Source organism: Chlamydotis macqueenii, chromosome 4 (assembly GCF_036417535.1).
Source record: "Chlamydotis macqueenii isolate bChlMac1 chromosome 4, bChlMac1.mat, whole genome shotgun sequence".
Classification (NCBI taxonomy): domain Eukaryota; kingdom Metazoa; phylum Chordata; class Aves; order Otidiformes; family Otididae; genus Chlamydotis; species Chlamydotis macqueenii.
Window position 1 is genome coordinate 81299047 of NC_141559.1, and position 20603 is coordinate 81319649.

The 20603-nt window shown below is 46.0% G+C and overlaps 1 protein-coding gene across 2 annotated transcripts in view; it reads right to left on the reverse strand.

Moving 5' to 3' along the window:
• Positions 1–20603, reverse strand: part of SMOX (spermine oxidase) — a 52855-nt gene that overhangs the window by 1277 nt on the left and 30975 nt on the right. For both annotated transcript variants that reach the window (XM_086746893.1, XM_086746894.1), the window contains 4 exons: positions 17770–17996; positions 9911–10084; positions 7233–7932; positions 234–394 (listed from right to left, as the gene is read on the reverse strand). In XM_086746893.1, coding sequence (XP_086603019.1) covers positions 234–394; positions 7233–7932; positions 9911–10084; positions 17770–17996 — 1262 coding nt within the window. The remainder of the gene's footprint in view (positions 1–233; positions 395–7232; positions 7933–9910; positions 10085–17769; positions 17997–20603) is intronic.

Consider the following 20603-nt stretch of genomic DNA (forward strand, 5'->3'; position numbering starts at 1 on the left):
CCCTCACCCTCTACTGCCAACACAGGCAGGTTTCCTAATATGCACCTCTCACACGTTGAAGAGGCAAAATCCTACATACATCACTTGTCCAGATGGGGAAGGAATAAAAAACTGGAAAGCACACTACTGGAGACCCAACCAGAGCCTCTCTCTTTCAACCTCCCTCCGAGAAAACCCACTGCCCAGCGTCACGTTCGTATTCTTCCCGCGGAACTGATCTGGGCCGTACTTACAGCAGTTTTGGAGCTTTCAGCATAAGGCAGTGGTTTAGCGAGTTTCTCGACATCAGCGCCGCTAGACCCAACTTGGGTGTAAGAGTAGGATCCACGGAAGTTGGGATTGCTGCCCCAGGAGGACCGCAGGATCCGGCGAGGTTTCGGAATGTTTGGATTCCCTGGGTAGAAAGCAGGAGAAGACAGAAAGTAAGACCGTGTCCAAGAGAAAACATGGCAATGCCCGTCCAAGGTGTGAGGTGGCACGTGTTCAGCCTGATTTATAGAATCATAGAATCACAGAATGGTTTGGGTTGGAAGGGACCTTCAAAGCCCACCCAGTCCAACCCCCCTGCCAGGAGCAGGGACATCTCCAACCAGATCAGGTTGCTCAGAGCCCCGGCCAACCTGGCCTTGAACGTTTCCAGGGATAGGGCATCCACCGCCTCTCTGGGCAACCCGGGCCAGTGTTCTACAACTCCCATTGTAAAAAACTGTTTCCTAATTTCCAATCTAAATCTACCCCCCTCTATTTTAAATCATTACCCCTTGTCCTATCGGAACAGGCCCTACTGAACAGCCTCTCCCCACCTTTCCTGTAGGCCCCCTTTAGGCACTGGAAGGCTGCTATCAGGTCTCCCCAGAGCCTCCTTTTCTGCAGGCTGAACAGCCCCAGCTCTCTCAGCCTGGCCTCACAGCAGAGCTGCTCCAGCCCTTTTATCATCTTTGTGGCCTCCTCTGGATCTTCTCCAACTGGTCCATGTCCTTCTTGTGTTGGGGGCTCCAGAACTGGACACAGTACTCCAGGTGGGGTCTCACCAGGGCAGAGTAGAAGGGGAGAATCACCTCCCTCAACCTGCTGCCCACGCCCCTCTTGATGCAGCCCAGGATGCGGTTGGCCTTCTGGGCCACAAGGACGCATTGCCTGCTCATGTTGAGCTTCTCATCCACCATCACTCCCAAGTCCTTCTCCTCAGGGCTGCTCTCGATCCATTCCCCGCCCAGCCTGTATTTGTGCCTGGGATTGCCACGACCCAGGTACAGGACCTTGCACGTGGCCTGGTTGAACTCCATGAGGTTGGCACGGGCCCACCTCTCCAGCCTGTCAAGGGCCCTCTGGATGGCATCCCTCCCTTCCAGCGTGTCGACGGCACCACACAATGGAGAACACATCCTAGCAGAGCCTGCAGGCTACAGGGAAGGGGCCCTAAACCTGATCTCTCTTCCATTACTGAGGCCTAGGTATCTATATACCAGAAATAGCAGCCCTTTTAATCCATTTTGGGAAAGATCATTAATATGTTTATGTTCCTCAAAGACTGGGGAGCTTCAGGGAACGCCGGACACTGGTTGAAAATTTTCATGAGCACCTCCTGGTCTCATTTGCCATGGAGAGCCTGGCAGCGATCAAGCATATGATTGATCTCACCTAATTTTAGGTATTTAATTGAGTGACCGGTCTAAACTGGATGTGTAGGTGGTCTTGGGAGAGACGTGCAGCTCCAAAGAGGGACAGAGATAAGGATGTTAGAAGGCAAATCCTCATTATGTGGTGGCACAGGAAAACTTGTTAGAAAGTTCTCACAATCTGTGTTACTCACTCCAACTGCTACCCCGTTGCACCCAAAATGCACCTAAAATCCAACAGACCCATTTTGTGGGATGCCGATGGCTTTTGAGGCTGAAAGTAGGATTTCTAAATTGCTGTATGATTTCCACTGGTAAAAGTATGCAGGACCTAGAGATGAGGGGCACCTGAGTGCACCAATTATAGGGCCATCATCAACCACCGTCCCCATCCCAAGGAGTACAGGAGCACATGGGATCCAGGACCAGAGCCAAGGCAGCCCACCAGCTGGTGGCAGAAGAGAAGGTCATACTTTAGAGGCCCTCTTGCTAGCTGGTTTGGGACCATCTCAGGGTCATTGACTGAGATTTTGCTGGCGTCATATCTGGCTTGGCAGGAGAGGAATGGAGAGATGGGACATGGAGAATTGCAATGAAGAGAAATTCCCTCTGCAGGAGAGCTGAGATGCACCCTTCAGGCAACCTCACCCACCCAGGCAAGGTTCAGCTACTTGGGTTCAGTCTAAATCTTCTTCACCAAAAGGACTGGCAAGCACTGGAAGAGGCTGCCCAGGGAAGTGGTGGAGTCCCCATCCCAGAAGGGATTTAAAAAAGACGTGTAGATGTGGTGCTTAGGGACGTGGTTCAGTGGTGGACTTGGCAGTGCTAGGTTAATGGTTGGACTCAATGATCTTAAAGCTCCTAAATGATTCTGTGATTCTAAGATACTGTCAGCACAAGTAAGAGTATCGAGACATGTCTGCATCTTGCACAGCTCCTGTGCTTGCTTCAGATCCTGACTCTAACATCTCAGTTTGCTTAGACTGCTATGAAGATTATCCAAATTCCTCCACTTCCTTCTTCTCAGGGCTTAGAGAGGAACACCAACCGTAAAGACCAGTTAGGCACTACGTTATTGAGTTCTACTAAACAATTATTTAGTCGGGCTCTTTCTTCCTTAAAATCAGAAGTGGGTTACTTCCCTGGTTCAGCTTCTACGTTCAGGAGTAGTGTGTGTCAACCAGCACTATGAAACCCAAGGCTGAAACAGAGCAAAGGCTCCTGGATGTTGAACACTTTCTAACCACTAACCCCCAGATCAAAATATGGCACAGGCTAGCAGATAAATACACCCTGCAAACAACATACGTCCTACAACTGAATGTTGTTTCAGGAGTAACAACTCAGCATAACAAAGCCTCTAAAATATGCTCCTCCAAGAATCTTCAAAGCAGGAATGCCTGGGATGGAAGTGAAAAGCCCAAGGGAGTTTGGGAACGGGGAGCTCTCAGATGTGTCAAGGAAGTAAGTTAGCGCGTTTTATTTTTAAGGCTGTGGGAAAGCCCAGGAGAACACATCATGAGAGCTGTTAGACAACACACCACCAAACAGGCCAAAGCAGTCAGCCATCACATTGCATGACACCAAAACAATCCCACAAGGTATTTTCAAAGGAGAGGAGCCTCTGCAGTGGCTGGTGTACGTTCTCATGTTCCACTGTACCCAGATTTTCAATGCAGGAGCCAACAAGATGTCGATAACAAGATTATGAACATTCAGAAGACAGCATTACAAGCAATGAGATGAGGGCTCCTCAGCCTGCAAGTGTCTCCTGTGCAGCCCATGCTTCTGCATTTCTGCTCTTTCTTTTATGCGAGGAGTTGTTTCTGAGAGAAAAATCAGAAGACCTTCGTTTCTGCCGCACACAGAAAGGAGGAGCTTGGCTGAAGGTCACATGGGAACACATAATGCAAGCTCTGATCCTGAACTGTTCTTTGCAAGACAGAAACGTCAAAGACTGGCAGGGCCACACTCGTTCAAGGAACATATTTAATTGGACTTTCTCAATCTGCTCTTAAATAAATGAGCAAACATGTGCCTTTGCCTACAGATAAAAGTAATAATTAATACCTGAAATTAATTAATTTCAAGGCCAGGTTGGCCGGGGCTCTGAGCAACCTAATCTAGTTGGAGATGTCCCCGCTCCTTGCAGGGGGGTTGGACTGGATGGGCTTGAAAGGTCCCTTCCCACCCAAACCATTCTGTGATTCTAACACAAATGGAGAAACTTCTATGTTTCCACTGTCCAAAGAAAGAAACTGGCTAAAAAAAGACCTTAGCCTTCACTGAAATAGGAGAGCACATATCTTTATGCCACAGGTTCCCTCTTGTGAGGTTAGGAAGAAGAATCCCGTCTTTATCCAGCTGCTGGGAGGTGTGGGTACATAGATTTATTGGTTACGTGGCTGATGATGAGACACAGGATTACCATAAAATCAACTCTCAGATCTAAATTAAGACACCCAAATTTAGTTGTCTACCTGAGATGCCATCAAGGCCAACAGAGACCCGTGCTACTACCCACATATTAGTGTCTGCAGCCACCAGAGAGACATTAGGGTATCGAGATCGGTTTTCCTCTAGAGAAATACCTGGATGGGGAGGACAACTCAGGGCATCTCCAGCCCCAGCCTGACACATCAGTGAGTCCTTCAGAAAGCAGCAGGCTTGCAATTATTGCCTTCTGGCTTCTAACACTAGGAGTTTAGCCAACAAAGAAACCAGAGCAAGACTTTTAATTGTTCAAAGCCATTCCATTTAATCAGATTTAGAGGACGCCGCTTTTCAGCCACCCAGTCGTGAAAAGCAGTAATTGTCACTGGTTCTTAGGTCACAACAATCCTCAGAGCTTTTCACAGCAAAGCCAGATAATCCACAGCACTAACCTGCCTGTGAAATTTAAGGTCACAGAGGCAGATCATCTCAGATCTCAGCAAGAAATTCTCAGTGTGAAATAACACCAAGTCTAAAGGAACAGATTTAACATAGGACTGGTCTAACAACTCTCTGAAGGCAAAAGCAAAGGCCTCCATGAGCAATGGACTGGGAAGACATAGCTGAAGATGGGAACCCACCTGGCTAATGCATTAATTCTTCAATAGAAGAATGAGAAATAAGAACGTGGAAAGCTTTATATCCTGAACGCGAAAGCTACAAAAGGCAAAACGGGCTCATACTATCGACTTTCATTCCTGAATATGAGGCTCCCTCTATACTCAGCAGAGAAAAGTTTTTTCAGAAGATGTCACAGAGCACCAAGTGAGGTGTGGAAGATCTGAACCGCCTTATGGAAGAGTCTTTCCACTGAGCTTAGGATCCGAGGAAGACTAGTTTCCCAACTCAGCTGACTTACATGAAGTTGGGTGGTGGGAAATGCTTTAAAAGCTGGTGGTGCTAATTGGACCAGAGAAGACCAGTGTCAGAAATGACTACGGTGAGATGATAGACAGAAGGCTGCTTTGTCACCCCTCAACCACCTCCCAGCTGGTCTACCCCACTCTCACACTACCAACGAAACAGATCAGTGGAGAAGATGGTAGGGGAGCAAGAGTAACAGGATAAACCCAGCCACTTTAGTGAGGCCATCCTGAAAGTTCTGTCAAAAGGTCTTCTCCAAACTAACAAGTTTTTGGGGCAGGAAGTGGAACAAGTCACGTTGCATAATGCATGCTCCAAGGACAGGTTTTCTTCTCGCAGTTTCGAGCGGCTGAGAGGTGATCTCTCAGCTTATGTGCAAAACATTCATTGCAGGGCAAGGCCCTGGTGAACCCAATCGGAAATTCTCCGGGGTTAGATTACCCAGGATTAACAGAAGGCTGAGACAGAGCTCACACCGCTGAAGAGTCTGATGGACAGTGACCAGCTGCAGCTGGAAGAGCAACTGCAGCACGTACTGATAACCAGTGCCAACATATTTCCATCCTGGGAGGAAGAGAGGAATGTCCAACACACACAAACAACAGCGAAGGAGCCCAAGAAGGAAGAGAAAGACTATATTCCCACCTGCCAAACTAAGAAAGACCTGAGAGCCAAATTCCCACTGATGAATTGAGGTATTTTAGAAAAAAAGAGATCCTAAGCAAGAAGAGCTGCAACAAAAAAGGTTGTTTATACGCTCTGGGAGATGTCAGCACTGGAACAACTTGGCTTTAATGAGGAGAAGAACCTTTTGCTATGCCTACGTAGGGCAGCAGTTGGCCTGCCAAAGTCAGGATGAAAGAAGGTATGTATCTACTGACATTCCAACCTAACGCAGGTGCTCCCACCACTGCAAACAAAAAGCTCAGGAGGCAGAAGCTGGCCAGCATTCACTGATTCATCCTGCTCTGCAGAGGAGCCACGGGTTCATCATCCAGCATACATGCAACACCAAACAAGCTGAAACAAGGATTCCATGTCGGTCACTGCATTAGAGTTTCTGAATCTACCTTATGAATTCTGAAGAGAGCAGTTAAACGTAAAAGCTCTTTCGGCAGTAGCCAGTTAGGCAGGTAGTCCTCAGTTTCCCAGAATCCTTCTCTAGATCTCCATGTTGTTGGTAGCAAATGGTCTGTAAGCACAGTGGAAAGCTACACTTGCGAAAGCAAATTTCTTCAGTTAATTGGAGGTCCATGGACAAGGGGTAAGGCTGGAAACCCACTGGGTGTTGAGATTTGGCTAACACGCGTTAACAGACAGATATTAATAGCTTAATCATGGGACACATCTCTAGAATAGCATAAAATGCATCTAATCACGGAGGGTGCTGCTCTTACAATTGCTTATAATTATGTATAAATTCTAAACCCTTATTTCAAGGCTGCCAATGAGTCAACTGCTATTTCTTTCAGCGTTACGACTCTACGCTTGCGCTTGTGCAGTGTCTTCCAGCAGAGGATCTCAAAGACCTCCGCAGATACAAAAAGCCCTTTTCTTGGGAAGGTGTGCAACCTCTAGAGAAGTGACTGCAGATAAACTAAGGCCCAGCGTGTTCAAGTCTTGCTACTTTTAGTGATTCCATCTTGGATTTTCTCAGCGTAATACCCCTAAGATCTGTCTTGCTTCAACTGCTGCCTTTAATGTGATGTGTGCTCAAGTAAACGTGAAATCTGTGAAGTCCAGGAAGGTTTAGGTGAGGCACCCAGAAAATGGAAGCTCTCAAGATCAATGGATTCTTCAAAATTTAGGCAAATGACATTTCCCTACAGCCTCATGTTAGATGGAAGTCAGGGATGTGATTCTCCTGCCACATCTCAGCTGATCTAAACAGGTTCAACTCCCCTGGCTCTGAAAGAGCTACGCTGCTTTCCACAGCTGAGATCAGTCCTCAGGAGCCCCAGGTCCCACAGCTCCAGCTGCTAAAGAGTTATTTGTGATTAAACAAAGCAGAGGATGTGGAATCCTCAAGCACTTCTACCCACCACTTCCTGAGCTGGTTATCAGCCCCTCGGTATAAATAGCTTTCAGGCACACCCAAGCAGAGAGTATGCTGGAAGCAGAGGCACAGCCCAATCAAAGGGACATAAAATGCCAAAGAACTAAAAATTACTCAGTGCATTTCCTTCCTAGCGGTTATTCAACACCCCAGCCCCACTCTCCCTCTTCACTCACCAAAGGAACCAAAGCGTGGCTGACCTGTAAATTTACGTAGCATTTCGGTGCAGGTTTCTGCCACGGTTTCATCGTCGCACTTCTCCATAATCAAAGCCTCTTCTCCACAGATCCAGCCACTCAGGACATGGCCGTACCTCTCTGGTGGGTAGAGTACATCAAAGCTGCAGATCTTCTTGTACCACAGCTCCTCAGGATAAGTCAAACTCTCACTCTCTGCCTCGTCTTCCCAGACAAATTGAATGCTGTTGCATTCAGAGCTCCAGAAAGGCTCTTCGAACTCCAGGAAAATCTTGTCAGTCGTATTGATTCCTAGTTTCTCAATGGCCATCACCTTCTCCTCAGGCAAGCGGGGATGAAACAGGCTCTCATGGCGTTTCTTCAAGACTCCCAGAGACACAGTCACAATGACATGGTCAGCTGGGATGAATTCACAGTCCTCGCACTCTACGAAGACATCGGAGCCCTTGTCCTCCTCAGGGAGGTCACTGTTGTGGTCAGCCACCCTCTCAATCTCTTTGCTGACCGACTGGTTCCAGTGGATGCACTTGACCGGCTTGCGGAGCTGAATGACAGACTCTGGAATGGAGCGGGCCAAAATCTCCACGATTTTAATGAAACCGCAAGGAATGATGTGATGAGCCCCAGGGATTTCGGTCCATTCCCCAAATTCACTGAGCGAGACTTCATCCATGCTGTGGGAGCTGCTCTCACAACTCTCTACCTGAGGAAAAACAACACAAAAGCCATATTGCCACAAAGCAACTCATTTTGCCGCAGCACAACATCGTCAAGGGCACAGAGGATCCTGAATCTCACTCTTAAACCACACTGGTTGTGCTGGTAAATAAGTGTTTGGCCAGAGGATCTGACAAAAATCAATCCATCGCCTTCCTTCCAACCAGAGGAACCATTTTTTCATGGTAACAAGCTGCGTCACTTTTGGTTGCACGGGCCACGGTTGCATCGGCCAGAGTTCAGAGATGATGTCTCCGGTTCTGCAGGACTCTGGGTTACAGTTCTGACTGGTTTCTGTCCTTTAAAACACATTTCACCGGCCAGGGACTGGCTGCTTGGTGCTTCTACAACAGAAGCTGGAGCTACGTTAATCAGACGCTCTTTCCAATGTTAATAAGCGATCCCATGAGGAGCCACGAAAAACTTTTGGCAGCTATTTCTGCTGTCTGCAGCTTTTGACATGCTGTCAAACAGTCAGCAATCAGCAAGCTAATGATCTGCAGGAGGCGAGAAGACCCGGCACAGAAAGAACTGAAGGAGACAGAAAAGGGAAATGCCAAGATGTGAGACGTTTGCATTTGATTCGCTTGATGTGATTATCAAAGCTTTAGATTTGGGAGTATTTGCAGGAGTATCAGGCATAGCTGCAGCTTGCAACAATCCCTGGAACAAAGGCAGGATGTTTGGCCTGTCCTGTGATAAGTTTCTAACGATAATACTGATGCATGGGACACAGTGATCTTAAAATCTTCGAATCACCGGAGTCACAATGATTTGCACATTATAATTCTTTAAGCATTTTAGGCAAAGGGAACGTTACAATTCCATCCCTCCACTGGCCAATTTTCCAGACCTTTCCACACTTTAATGACCATGTGTGGTCAAACGCCAGGGAGAAAACCAGGCAGCTACTTTGCCCGAGACACCAGTTAATCCCCACTCTCTCAGCAGCCACTCTGATCTGATGGTCTTAAGTGTCAGCAGCTTTGTTGTTCTCAGGTATTTACACATGGAAGGATTTGTGAGAGCTGCAGAAGTAACCACCAGGAAAACAAGAGCTATATCAAATATCTAACATTGTCTGCATGAGTGATGTTACACGGATAACACAATAAATAACTTGTCTTTATGTGGCAGCTGTGGAGACGCCCTGTGGTATAAATTCTTGGGTTAGGACACTGAGATATCGGAACAGCACCGAGGATGCCTTGCTTCAAATCTCAGCTTTATCACAGACCTCCTGTGAGACTCTTTAGGTCTTTATTTCTCCTTGTTTCAGCTTCCCACCTGTAAATAGTGAATACCACGCAATTACCCACATCACAGAGTTCCACTTGGCTCCCCTGCCCGATTCCATAAGTCTTTAAGTCACTATAATTGAAATAGGAAAGACTATTTCACTTGACTTGTGGTGTGCTTGCTGCAGCATTAAGTCCTCATCCCACAGAGATCTCATTTAGGCTGAGCCACGAAGGAGATAAAAAGAACTAGGGAAGCTGTGAGGAAAGACGATTAGGACATGGGTTTATACAAGCTACCTTTGATTTTAATGCTTTACCTTCAAAATGCTTTCTAGGGATTTCTTCAGCAAATTACTAGTATCAAAGTTACATTTCTTCTGGTCTCTGAGACATGGACAGAGGCAGAAGGGAGCAAAAGATGCTCAGGCTGGATCATGGGTCCCAGGTGTAAGGCAGGAGACAATGTAACTAAAAGAACTTTATAATAGAGTAGCTTCAAGTGGAAAGAAAATGTTAAATCACACCAGAAAATTGAATAGGGCTTAGGAAATCTCCTAATTAGAAAGCTAGAAGCTTACGGTAAGGAGAAAAAAAAAAAACAAAAACCAAAAAAATATGAGTAAAGGCATTATTTCTTGTGTCTCAAGGCTTAGCCATGTGACTGAGGTTCAAGATTTGTCTGCTCTTAGCTAAAACAAAAAAACCAGTGACGTGCACACACACCTTAAGGTACTGCTGGATCATGGCTAGTTTCAGCCTCTTGATGGCCTCTGTGTCATCCGGATCGGCCTTGACACGTTTGCGCACTACGTCCCGTGTAAAGACGCCCACACTGTTCTGGCTCTCAGCATTGACTGGTTTACCTCGTTGGAAGAACTCCTGAGTCAGGTTATAGACCTGCCAGAGAGAGGACAGAAAGGCAGAAAACATGAACCACAGCAGAACCCAAGCCCCAAGCAGGATGCTTTTTTCCTCCATCCAAACCCAGCGCACTCAGATCACCTTGTCTTGCCAGCTCTAGAGGCCAGCTTTGGCAGTTGGTTGTCCGCTCTGCTCCAACGCCGTGTCACGTTGCACCCACAGCTATGCTGCTTAGAAGGCAGGAAGCAACACTTCCCTCTGGGCAAAGATAACCAACTTGACTCACCTGCAACAGCCCAGTTATTAATAGTGCAGATGGCAGAGCACCTCTACAGAGCAGGCTTGGGTTTGCTACGTGTAATTCCTGGCTCTGCTAAGCAATGTCACAGCCTGAGTTGGCCCCAGTCTCCATCCAAAGTCTACTGGGAGTGAACTCAAGCAGCAGGACCCACGCACTTCCTCACATCTGGCAATAAAGCATCAGCTCTTCTCCCACCTCGGTGTCTCAGGTGCAATCCCAGGTGCAGACTCTGTGTCTAAAACCCTTCCCAGGTTGAAGGGCTCAGATCTTTGACTGCTCTAACCTGGAACCACCCTCTCCATTATTGTAATTATTTAGCAATAATGCCCAGGAATCCACTAGGGTGGGGGAATTAACTTTCATAATTAAGTTTTCTATTGTCCCCTGAAAAATATGAAGCAACAAACACAGACATGGCAAAGGAAAGATCTTTCTGATATTTGTTTAACCCTGGTTTTCCACCGTACAACCTACTTAAAAGCAAGAAAACAACCACCCACCCTGGCCACCTGCTTGTGGCCGTCTGGAGTAACCAGTACTTCTGTCTGCAATACTGCCAGAAGAGCCTGCAGTTGAACCACGGCCCTTCATTTCCATGGAAAAACGCCAAGGAACCTTTTAACACTGGAAAGGTTTTTTAAAAGGTGCCTCCCAGAAGCGCAACTCATCCCGTTAATGACTTGTTTGTCCAGAATGAGTCACCTTCTCATTTACATCATGCCACAGGGGTGCACAGTACTGTTACAAGTAGAGAGGCAAGATCTCTGCTCGGTGAGTTTTTCCTGTCAATGACGGTTTGATTACAACTTACGATCCTTCTTTGGAGACAGATTATTCAGACTTAGTGAGGAGTTCAACTCAAAAGTAAATGCTTGGTAGGAAGCTGGCAGAACTGCGGCAGCTTCTCCTTTGAAGGCTCCTACAGATTCTCGCTCTCTGCTGATATGGCTAATTCACCATTTTTCAGTTTCTTCCCATCTTGATGCTCTCCAGAAGCTTGGTTTTCTCTTGGGTTTTAGGAGTAAAGTCAATTCGAGGAGGCAAAATAAAGGAATGATGAGGAAGGGGAGGCAGTGAGGGAAAACATATGGCAGTGGTAGGAGCAAGAGCAAGCAGGTCTGCGAGTGAATGGGGGAAGGAGAGTAGACAAGGACAAAAAAGGGATGAGGAGGAAAGTGAAGAAAAAAAAGTGAAAGAATGAAAAAAAGCTAACATAAACTACAGAAAAAGAGAAGAAGTCACAAAAAAAATGAGTGGAACTGCTGAATACAGAAGAGAACTGTAAGCACCGACTGGGACGCAGCCTTTCCAAGGACATTTCCAGACAAGAAAGGTGGAGACCAATGCCCTACAGGGCATGAAGGCTTCCAGCAAAGGAAAGGAAATAATGACTTCCATATCCCCTGATGCCAAAAGCCCTTTGGCAGTTTCAACATCCCACGGTTCTCAGGTCCACTGATTTCTGAGGCCCAAACCATTTCCAGCAAGTACAAGCCGCACAGACCATGCGTCAGCAGAACGCAGCTCAGCTTTCATAAGCCGATTGCACACTATAAGCAGATAACGCATTCACAAGACAAGCAAAGCTGTGTTAAAACCCAGCTGCCATGTGGCCAACAGGATAAGTGAGCCATGGGTATGTTTTATTAACCGTTGTATTATTCATTGCCCAGCAGAGAAAAAAGCAGAAATGCATGGCTGTAAACATCAAGTCTTCCCTATATATCATCCCATAGATCAGAGAGCAGGGAAACTTTTTTTTTTTTTCTCAGAATCTCTGTTATTTCTTTGGTTTTCTCTTTTTGGAGGTGCTGAATCATCTGATGAAGAATAGAAGGCAAAGCTGCTGTGGGTAAGAAGCAAGATGAGAAAGAACAGTGAATCCTACATTTCGAGATACATTGTCATAATAAAAGAATCAAAAATACACTCAAAATATATTGTTCAATGTACGCATACAGCAAACAAATTCCACAACGATGGAAAAGGTTCACTACAAGTCCCACGTAAGGTTTCTGATGAAGTAGGAGCAGAACTGTACTGTCTGGAGCTGGAGTTACCTAGGCTTTCCTTCCCCAGGTGGGAAATTGCTTATAATAACAGAAAGCGTCATCACGGGATGCTTTCTATGGGACCACCTCTGAAGTCACTGGGAACAGGCATCTGTGAGATTTGAAAACGCGTTCTCCTTCGCTTGTTTCATCATGATGAGATGATAGAAGGGTTCCTGAGAGAGTTCAAGCAGGCTTTATTTCAAAGAGCCTGGTGAAAGGTAGCATCAAGAACTCCATCTGAATGACTAGTTAACTCTACAAAATACCCAGCTCCCACCACTGGCAAATTCACATCGCAGCACGACGACCTAACCATTTCTCACTCTAAAGCTCCTCTGGGTTCGGGCAGAACAACTGGCCCTAGAAGCCTGTCTGTAAGAACCATCAGCAGAAGCAAAAGATGCAGAACATCTCAAGCGACTACTCATTCTAAGCAGATTTCCATCCCTAATTCTGAGGGTTTACATACCGTCTGGCAGGGAAACGAGTCTGAAGGTCAGAAAATAAAAGGAGTTAATTGAACAGCCATAATCCTAAAATGGCTTCACTTCAGCTTACAGCTTCTGTCTTCTTTCTGACCAGCTTTGAGGCATCCCACCGCGGAGGTCTCCGCAGGGAACACGGCATCCACCAGGGATGTCCCCTCTGTTTTCTACAGGCTTCCACCTCCACGTGTTTACTACCTACGTGCTCCTCCACCACAGGAAGACGCAGTTTCTTAGGAAGAACAAATCTAAATAAAGAAGTTTCTCAGCACTGAAGGAGGCCAGGAAAGCACATCCCAATCCACGCTCCTTCCTGTCAGCACCGGTGACGATCCATACCATTGTCTTTTTCTTATTTGGCTTAAAAACTGCAGTGACTTAATCCCCGGTCAGCAAAAAAAACCTCGACGGAGATAGGTCCATGCTGTTACCAGGCCAGACATCTGTCAGTGCAATAGAGGGGCAGGGAGGGAACGGTGACTCTCGGTGGCCCTTTGGTCCTGCTTTCTACGATAACGCAAGACAAGGCACTGGAGTTTTAATTGGGGATGGCAGGAAGCCCAGCACAGGGTGTGGGGTGAGAAGGGTGGAAAACTTTGTCATTCTTTGGCTGCATCCCTCCCCCAGAAGCTGTGCAGCACACAGGAGAAAGCTGACAGATAACAAGGTCGTTAATCAGCTGATTGTTAAAGGGAGGGTTCCTGTGAAGCAGGTCTTGAGGGACCACATCCTTAGTGAAAAGCCTAAGTAAAACCAGGCATTTTTTCTAAATCAGGCTGGCTGATGGACTGTGAAATTCTTGGGCAGGCAAGGCAGTGTGATTTTTCACCTGCATTTAACTTGTCAAGCTCACCATCTGTCCCACCCTTTACAAAAACCTCAGAGTTGGCCTGAAATACCTCTTCGGAGAAGGAAATGAGGACTTAGCGGGGACAGAAGAGCAACTCAGAGATGGGTTGTCCCTATTCACATTTTCCCAGCAGTTATATGCACACACAGACACTGAAGCTGCAGACATCACCGTCAAACGTCACACTCCTGTCCCTTTGCTTTAAGAACCATGAAGATGCAGTATAAACATGCAGAGGCCAAAATCCTCCCCTCAGTCCTGGGGGAATCCTAGCAGGAGCGGAGAGGAAGGTGGGAAGATTATGAATACGTGGCACGGACATCAGACCCTGGGGAACCTTGCAGTGCTGGTGCCTCCTTCCTTTGAGAGCCTGCCCAAATGGCCCCTCGATGACCCGGAGCGGTGCCAGCCCCACACAGTACAAGGCCTAGGAAGGACAATCTTAAACAACAGTGGCTGGAGAGCCGTCCTGCTCGATGCCCTTTCTCACGGTGCAGTGCTTGGTAACGCGGGGCTGGAAAACCAGGTAGCTGCTCTGCAAGACTGGAGACCTTCCTTGCAGGCATCTAGGGCTCTCACAGAGGAGGATTTGGATCACCTCAGTCACAAGCTCGTGACAGATCTTGACTGCCCTCAGTTAAAGACAGCCCCTCACAAGCAACTTTCTGCTACAGGAATGAAGAGCTGAGCAGTCGTACTGCTGGCTGTCTCAAAACCAAATAAAGGCTTCTGTGAGGCATCCCCACAGCTATTACAAATTCAGGCTACTGCAAACAAAAAGAAGCAAAACTTGAAGTAGAAGCAGCCAGCCAAAAAAGATTGGATAAGCGCCTGGAAAAAAGCATAAGGACTTTCCAAACGAAGGAGCGAGGCAAAGCTCCGGAGGTACTGGGGTGCCTTGCCTTTCACACCAGGAAAATTCAGCACGCGGAGGCTGAATTCAGCGTTGCCTCGCTGGGCTCCAGCTTCAGTGACTCCACGTACTCAAGTGAAACGCTCGAAGGAGACCCCTCTGTACTTTGCATTCACTCAGATTCGGTGTTCGGCTGACAAGATAATTGTGGCTGGAGAGATACAGATGGGGGAGCAGGGCTGAAGGCATATGTTGGAGTCCCAGCACGTGGCAGCTGCTGCAGCGAAAGAAGGGCAGCGTGCGAGCGCATGGGAAGCGAGCCGGCTGCGCAGGGGAGGGCAGGCATTTGAAACTGTGACAAATTTAGCCCCGTTCATTCAGGACTACATTTTCCACTGTTAATGCCAGTGCTCCATCCCTGATTAGTTTTGCACACATCATGTGGTTGCTGGTTATTTTGGTTTGTGGGTTTTTTTTTTTTTTCTCTTTTCAAGTCAGGGCAGCACTTGTCACAGCCTTTGATATCTCAGCCTCTTTTAAAGGGGGAGGTGCAGCCTGAGAGATGAGATGATGGTGGGATTGCTAACAGCAGGCTGCCCTGAGGCTCTGAGAAGGGTCTTGGTGCTCCTACAAAGCAGAGAAGGAGCCTGACCCCAGGATTTGATGATTTGTAAGATTGATTTTTATCCTGGACAACTTCAAGATGTTATCACAAACCTCCCCCAAAAACCTGCTTCCTAAAAAAACAAACAAACAAAAAAAAAACACCACAAAAAACCACCACCACACAACCAAACTAAACAGAGGAGTAGAACTGAAGACTACATTCCTACTGTTCCTCCCCAGTACTCATCTCATCACCAGTTAAAGTAAGAGAGTATTGGCCAGCCAGGATGAAAAAAAAAAAAAAAAAAATGATGGAATGGACTCTAGTGAAAATGCAAGAAAAAAAAAAAAATGCTGGTGGGGGTAGAAGAAAACAAACAAAAAAAAAAACAACAAAAAAAAAACTACCCAGAGGAAAAAGGCGCCCAAAGCCACACGCCTGCTGCACATGGATTTCCAGGAGATCACGTCGCTCACCTTAATTCCTACTTTTCCTAAGCAGTGCAGGGAAGAAGCCACAGCCAGTGGTCTCTAAATCACTAAAGATGGTCCAATCCAACACCCCAACAAGGACTGGACAAGAAGCTCAACAAAACCATGAGCTGCTCCCACAAGAAATTCCAGCACATGTTGAAGGAAGACAGAGAAAGTACCTCCCCAGCACCAGCAGTTAAGAGGTTGGCCGATGTCCTCTTCTTGGCTTCATCTGTCCCTGACATAATTTTTATCGCAGAGAGTAGCTGTAGACATTTTTACAATCCATAAATGTGAAAGCCTTCTCCGTCTCCTAGCAATAAAGATATCCTGTGACAACGATAAGCTAATTACGTGTGGCGTGAAGATTAACTTTTAATGTGTTGCTCTCTCATGTCACTCGCTGCCCCTTTTCTCCTGCTTTAAAAGGAAAGGTAGATTTACCAAATTAATCATTTCCAAACCACTGGCACCTTGTTGTAGCCTTTATCTTATCAGCTCTATCTCAAAGCTAAGGACCTCTCATCCTTGTATTCTCTTCTCACTGCGGAGTCTGCCTGCCTCTGACACCTCCCTTTGCTGGAGATTTTCCTGTCATCTTCGAGACAGGATGATCACGGAGCACTGTTTGCAGTTTGGCAGTGTTCCATTTACATAAATAATGCTGCTCACTGCAGTATTTCCACTTACTCCCTCTCTCTGTTCTACTCTTAGTTGCTGTTCATCAAGCTCCACGCACAGCTCACCTGTCTTGCTTCCTGGCTGGCTTTGGTTCTGCTTTCAATGCAGTAACATGAAAAAGTTGTTCAGAAGAATTATCTCCACCTCCATTTGTCCAAGAATAATTCCCTTTCTGCCAATACATTGCTAAATTCCTTCTGTAATGAGTTTTTTTTTTTTAATTCCTATTACCCCTCTCTAAAACTGAACTGATTTTGTGCCATCCCATCACAGATTCCACTTCAGAGCCCCAGGACGGTGTCAGAAGTTTTTTAAACAAAAAGAAAAAAAAAAATTCCATTTCTGCTCCCCTTTCAATTCTTGATAATTATTTACAGGGTACAGTGATTTTTCTCCTGGTGGCTTTCTAAATGCTCGTGGACGTATTTTTAAACGTAAAGCATGCAAGATTAACCTGAATCTCGCGCGTGCTTAGTCAAGCATCAAATGCTGGTGAAGTTCGCTGCCAGATGAAAACCTGAAGGTTTTAGGCACGGCTACAGCCCAAGGAAAACAACGTTTTGCTCTGTTTTACACAACCCACTGAGGGCTCACACCACCTGGAGGACTAGTCATTCTGCATTCACCCCCTAAATGTACTTCATAAGTGACACAAAAAAACCTACGGAATAATTACGATGAACCTTGGCAAGCCTCCTTCTTCCACTGCGCTCTACCTTAGGCCAAATCTTCCTACTGGAAGCAGACAGAACTAATACCAGTCTTTCATAGGTGTCAAACCACAAACCAGTTCTTTCGTTTTTTGTTTTGTTTTGTTTTTTTTTTTCTACTTGGCTCTTCGATCACATCTACACTGAGCTGACAAGGACGTCACTGAACATCGGGCAAAAGAAGTTAAAATAACCTTAAACTGAAGTCCACACTGGTCTGAATCTACCAGAAATGACGTTCCTTTTCTCTTGATGCAACAAAACTTGCAATTCCTTCGAAACTGCGCTGACTTTGGTGTACTACACAGCACACTATGGTATTTATAACATCAATAAAATACACGGGGCTACAATATTTAGCTGGTTGTTGCTAAGGTTTTGCCTTCTGCTTTGGTTAGTAATTTGATCCCTCCTTTACCCTTTTCATTAAAGCAGTAACTTTCTAGAGCAACTGACTGGATCTCCCCAGCAATAGTTACTGGAAGTGATTAAACTGATGACAAATGTGGAAAGATTGCTCTTCCTAACACCAGTGAGTTAATCCCACATCAGAGACAGAGTAAAGTCAAGCAGAGGAGAGCAAATAAAGCATTGATTTTTTGCAAAGAAATTACTGGTTTTCTCCCTTTGTCCAGTACCTGGAGCATTATAACTGTCAAGGACTCCCAGTGTTTTCAGGTAAAGCTACAGAGCAGCTGAATACCAACCTCGTTGTATAAATCACTGAATTCTTCAACCACATCTTTCGGGATCCTTTGCCCGTTGTTGGTAAGATGATAAGCCACCCCATTCTTGGAGTAAAGACTGATCCGCCCAACACTCCTCTCACCATCAGTAGTCTCTTCAAGTAAACCATTGTCTTCTGCTAGATGATAGACTGGGTTTCCATGTGAACCATGAATCCACGTAGCTCCCAGTTCAAAAGTGGCGTGCCCTGCAGGAGAGTAAACCAAGCAGACCTGTTATTGAAGCTCATTTTTCTGAAAGCTTCTCACACTCAACCCTAAATAAAATGTACATGTGCAAAAGCAGAGCAATTGCCCACGGCCACCGCAGGTTTGAACATCACTGAAGAGAGCTTTCTCCGTGAGACAAGGGCAATGCCAGTGTTCTTCAAACCAGTCCTTTGGGATACAAGTTTAGATAGTGCTGGAAGGATGGGATGTTTCCAATACGACACATCATGATGACACACCTCTGATACTGAAGGTGAAATTCAGAATCTTCTAGGTTCTCAGTTCTTATCGTGACTGTCAGCTACTCTGTCCTTGCTACTTAGCATTTCTAAATCACCTTCTCTAAACCCGCACTCAAGAACATGACCAGACAGCAGAGGATGTACTGCTCGTGCCGCAGCACAAGCCACGTACCAGTGAAGGGCTGGGGCACAGAAAAGAGCTGCAAGAAGCCACACTGGACTATTGCAAAAAGGACATACAAGGATACTTACATAAATATTATGATTGTAGGGAAATAAAGGAGTATCTAAAGACTTGAAATATCCACTGTATTCAAGAGGAGGGGATGGATACCCAGACATAGGAAGAAAAGTATCTACAGCAGGGAGATTTGGGTTGCCCGGGGATAGCAACATTGGCCTTCTCCTGCGATTAAAAATGCATGTTATTGACAAATACACCTCAGATTAACCGCAATGCAAAAACGCGTTTCCATTCCCCAAATGACTAAATAGCTTATATTTTATTATTTACGCCTTTGAAAATTTAAATCAAGTTGTTTAAAAAGATGCACTGGCTGGTTAAACACCAAACACGTTCAGTCTTCATCATCTGCCTCCGGCTCCCCCTCAGCCAGCGCTGCCATGACCGGGCTGACAGCACAGGGAGGTGTTCAGCAGCTGCAAAGAGGTGCAAAAAAATAAGCCTGGCTCATGTCCTCCACCTGCATTTTTACAGATTCTCAGAAGTCCAGAGCTAACTGGTTTAAAGTCTGACAAAGCCGTGTTCTCTCAGCATCCCGGCCAACACCACGCTGCAGAGCTCGCTCTGCGGAGGCGTGTGAATGCCTGCTTAAGCGGGTTAGTTAATAGGATCCTGCCCGATGAAGAAAGGATCATGCAGTTAGCAGTCATCATATACTGTTTAACATGTAAATATATGCCCAGGGAGAAAGACGCTGAAGCGCTACGCTATATAACGCAGCCAAATTTAACAGGTGAAAGCTCCAAGAAGTGCTCTTGTCCAGCTGAGACGCTGCCTCCAAGGGAAGCTCCACGTATCTTGTCTTTCAGGCAACCACACATCATCATTAAGGAGCATGCTGATTGCTCTTCAAAATATGCATTACAGGGCTCGAGAGCACAAGATTTATACGTACACCTAAAACAAGGCGTGTGCTTCAGAGCCTGCAGCATCAAGTCACAAACGTGTGAATATTTAAGGCGTCGCAAACTCCAACGCACTCCCAGAGCACCCAGGCTGGCGGAAATGCCTGTTGCACGTTGGCAACCCAAGGTACAAAGCTCATCAATATTGCATGTGGCAGTCACTTGGTTAATGCAATCCTCCTGCGAGTCATCACACGCCAGATCAGCAGCGGGAACGCCGCCGGCTGCGTCGTGTCAGGAGCCTGCTTTCCGCTGCGCTAACGCTCCTACTGCGTACAGCTCTTATTTACGGGGCACCTGGTTTTTGAAGGAAAAAAAACAAAAAAATGCCAGCAGGTCCTGCTGTACCAGGTGCTTGGGAACGATGATGTGATCCAAGTCCTGTTCTCAGTAGCTGTGTGGAATATAATCAAATGCCAACAAATTAAACACAGTCATTCTTGCCTGTAATACTTAGAAATTCATTATCATCACTACCGAGCGGATAAGCCAGTTGTTGCCTAGTTTAAGTTACATGAATAATGATTTAAAAGTGTAAAATTAAATAACATCTTTTTAAACAGAGTTAGCTAATTTACTTTCAGGGCCTTAAAAGATTTTTGTTTCAATATTAATTTACCTCGAATGAATCATCCAATACAACAAAAAAAACAAAGGAAAAAAATCTGCTTTTTATTCTGTGAATATAATTACCGAGATACAAGCAGTGGTCAAAACAGGCGTATGCACAACAATACACCACAGCAGCAATTTTCCAAAGGAACACACAAATTGTGTATCAAACCTCCCGAAAACACACGGGAACGCTCACATTTCCCTCTGCAGCCCTGACTATTTCTTGGGCACCCTGCCGTCAAGTATCTGCAGCGGATACTGATGTTCTAGATCATGTACAAAAAACAAATCCACAAACACACAAACCCTTTGCCTCAGCTGTGCCAAAAATGATGAACCAAGCCTCTGAAAATCCAAATTATTCCCAAATTATAGCACCATACTCTATGCAGTTGAGGGAAAATACTGTTCCCTGCAAGACACAGCACGGCTCAGCGAGAGTGGAAGCATTAGGATATAACCCTGAGAAGAAGTTTAAAACTTAAACGCCATTTAGGCAGGCAGATTAAAGTGGTCGTACGTTGAAGATCCATTTCTGTAACAGTTTTTGGTAAGCTTTACCCAGTTTTGAGAAATGAG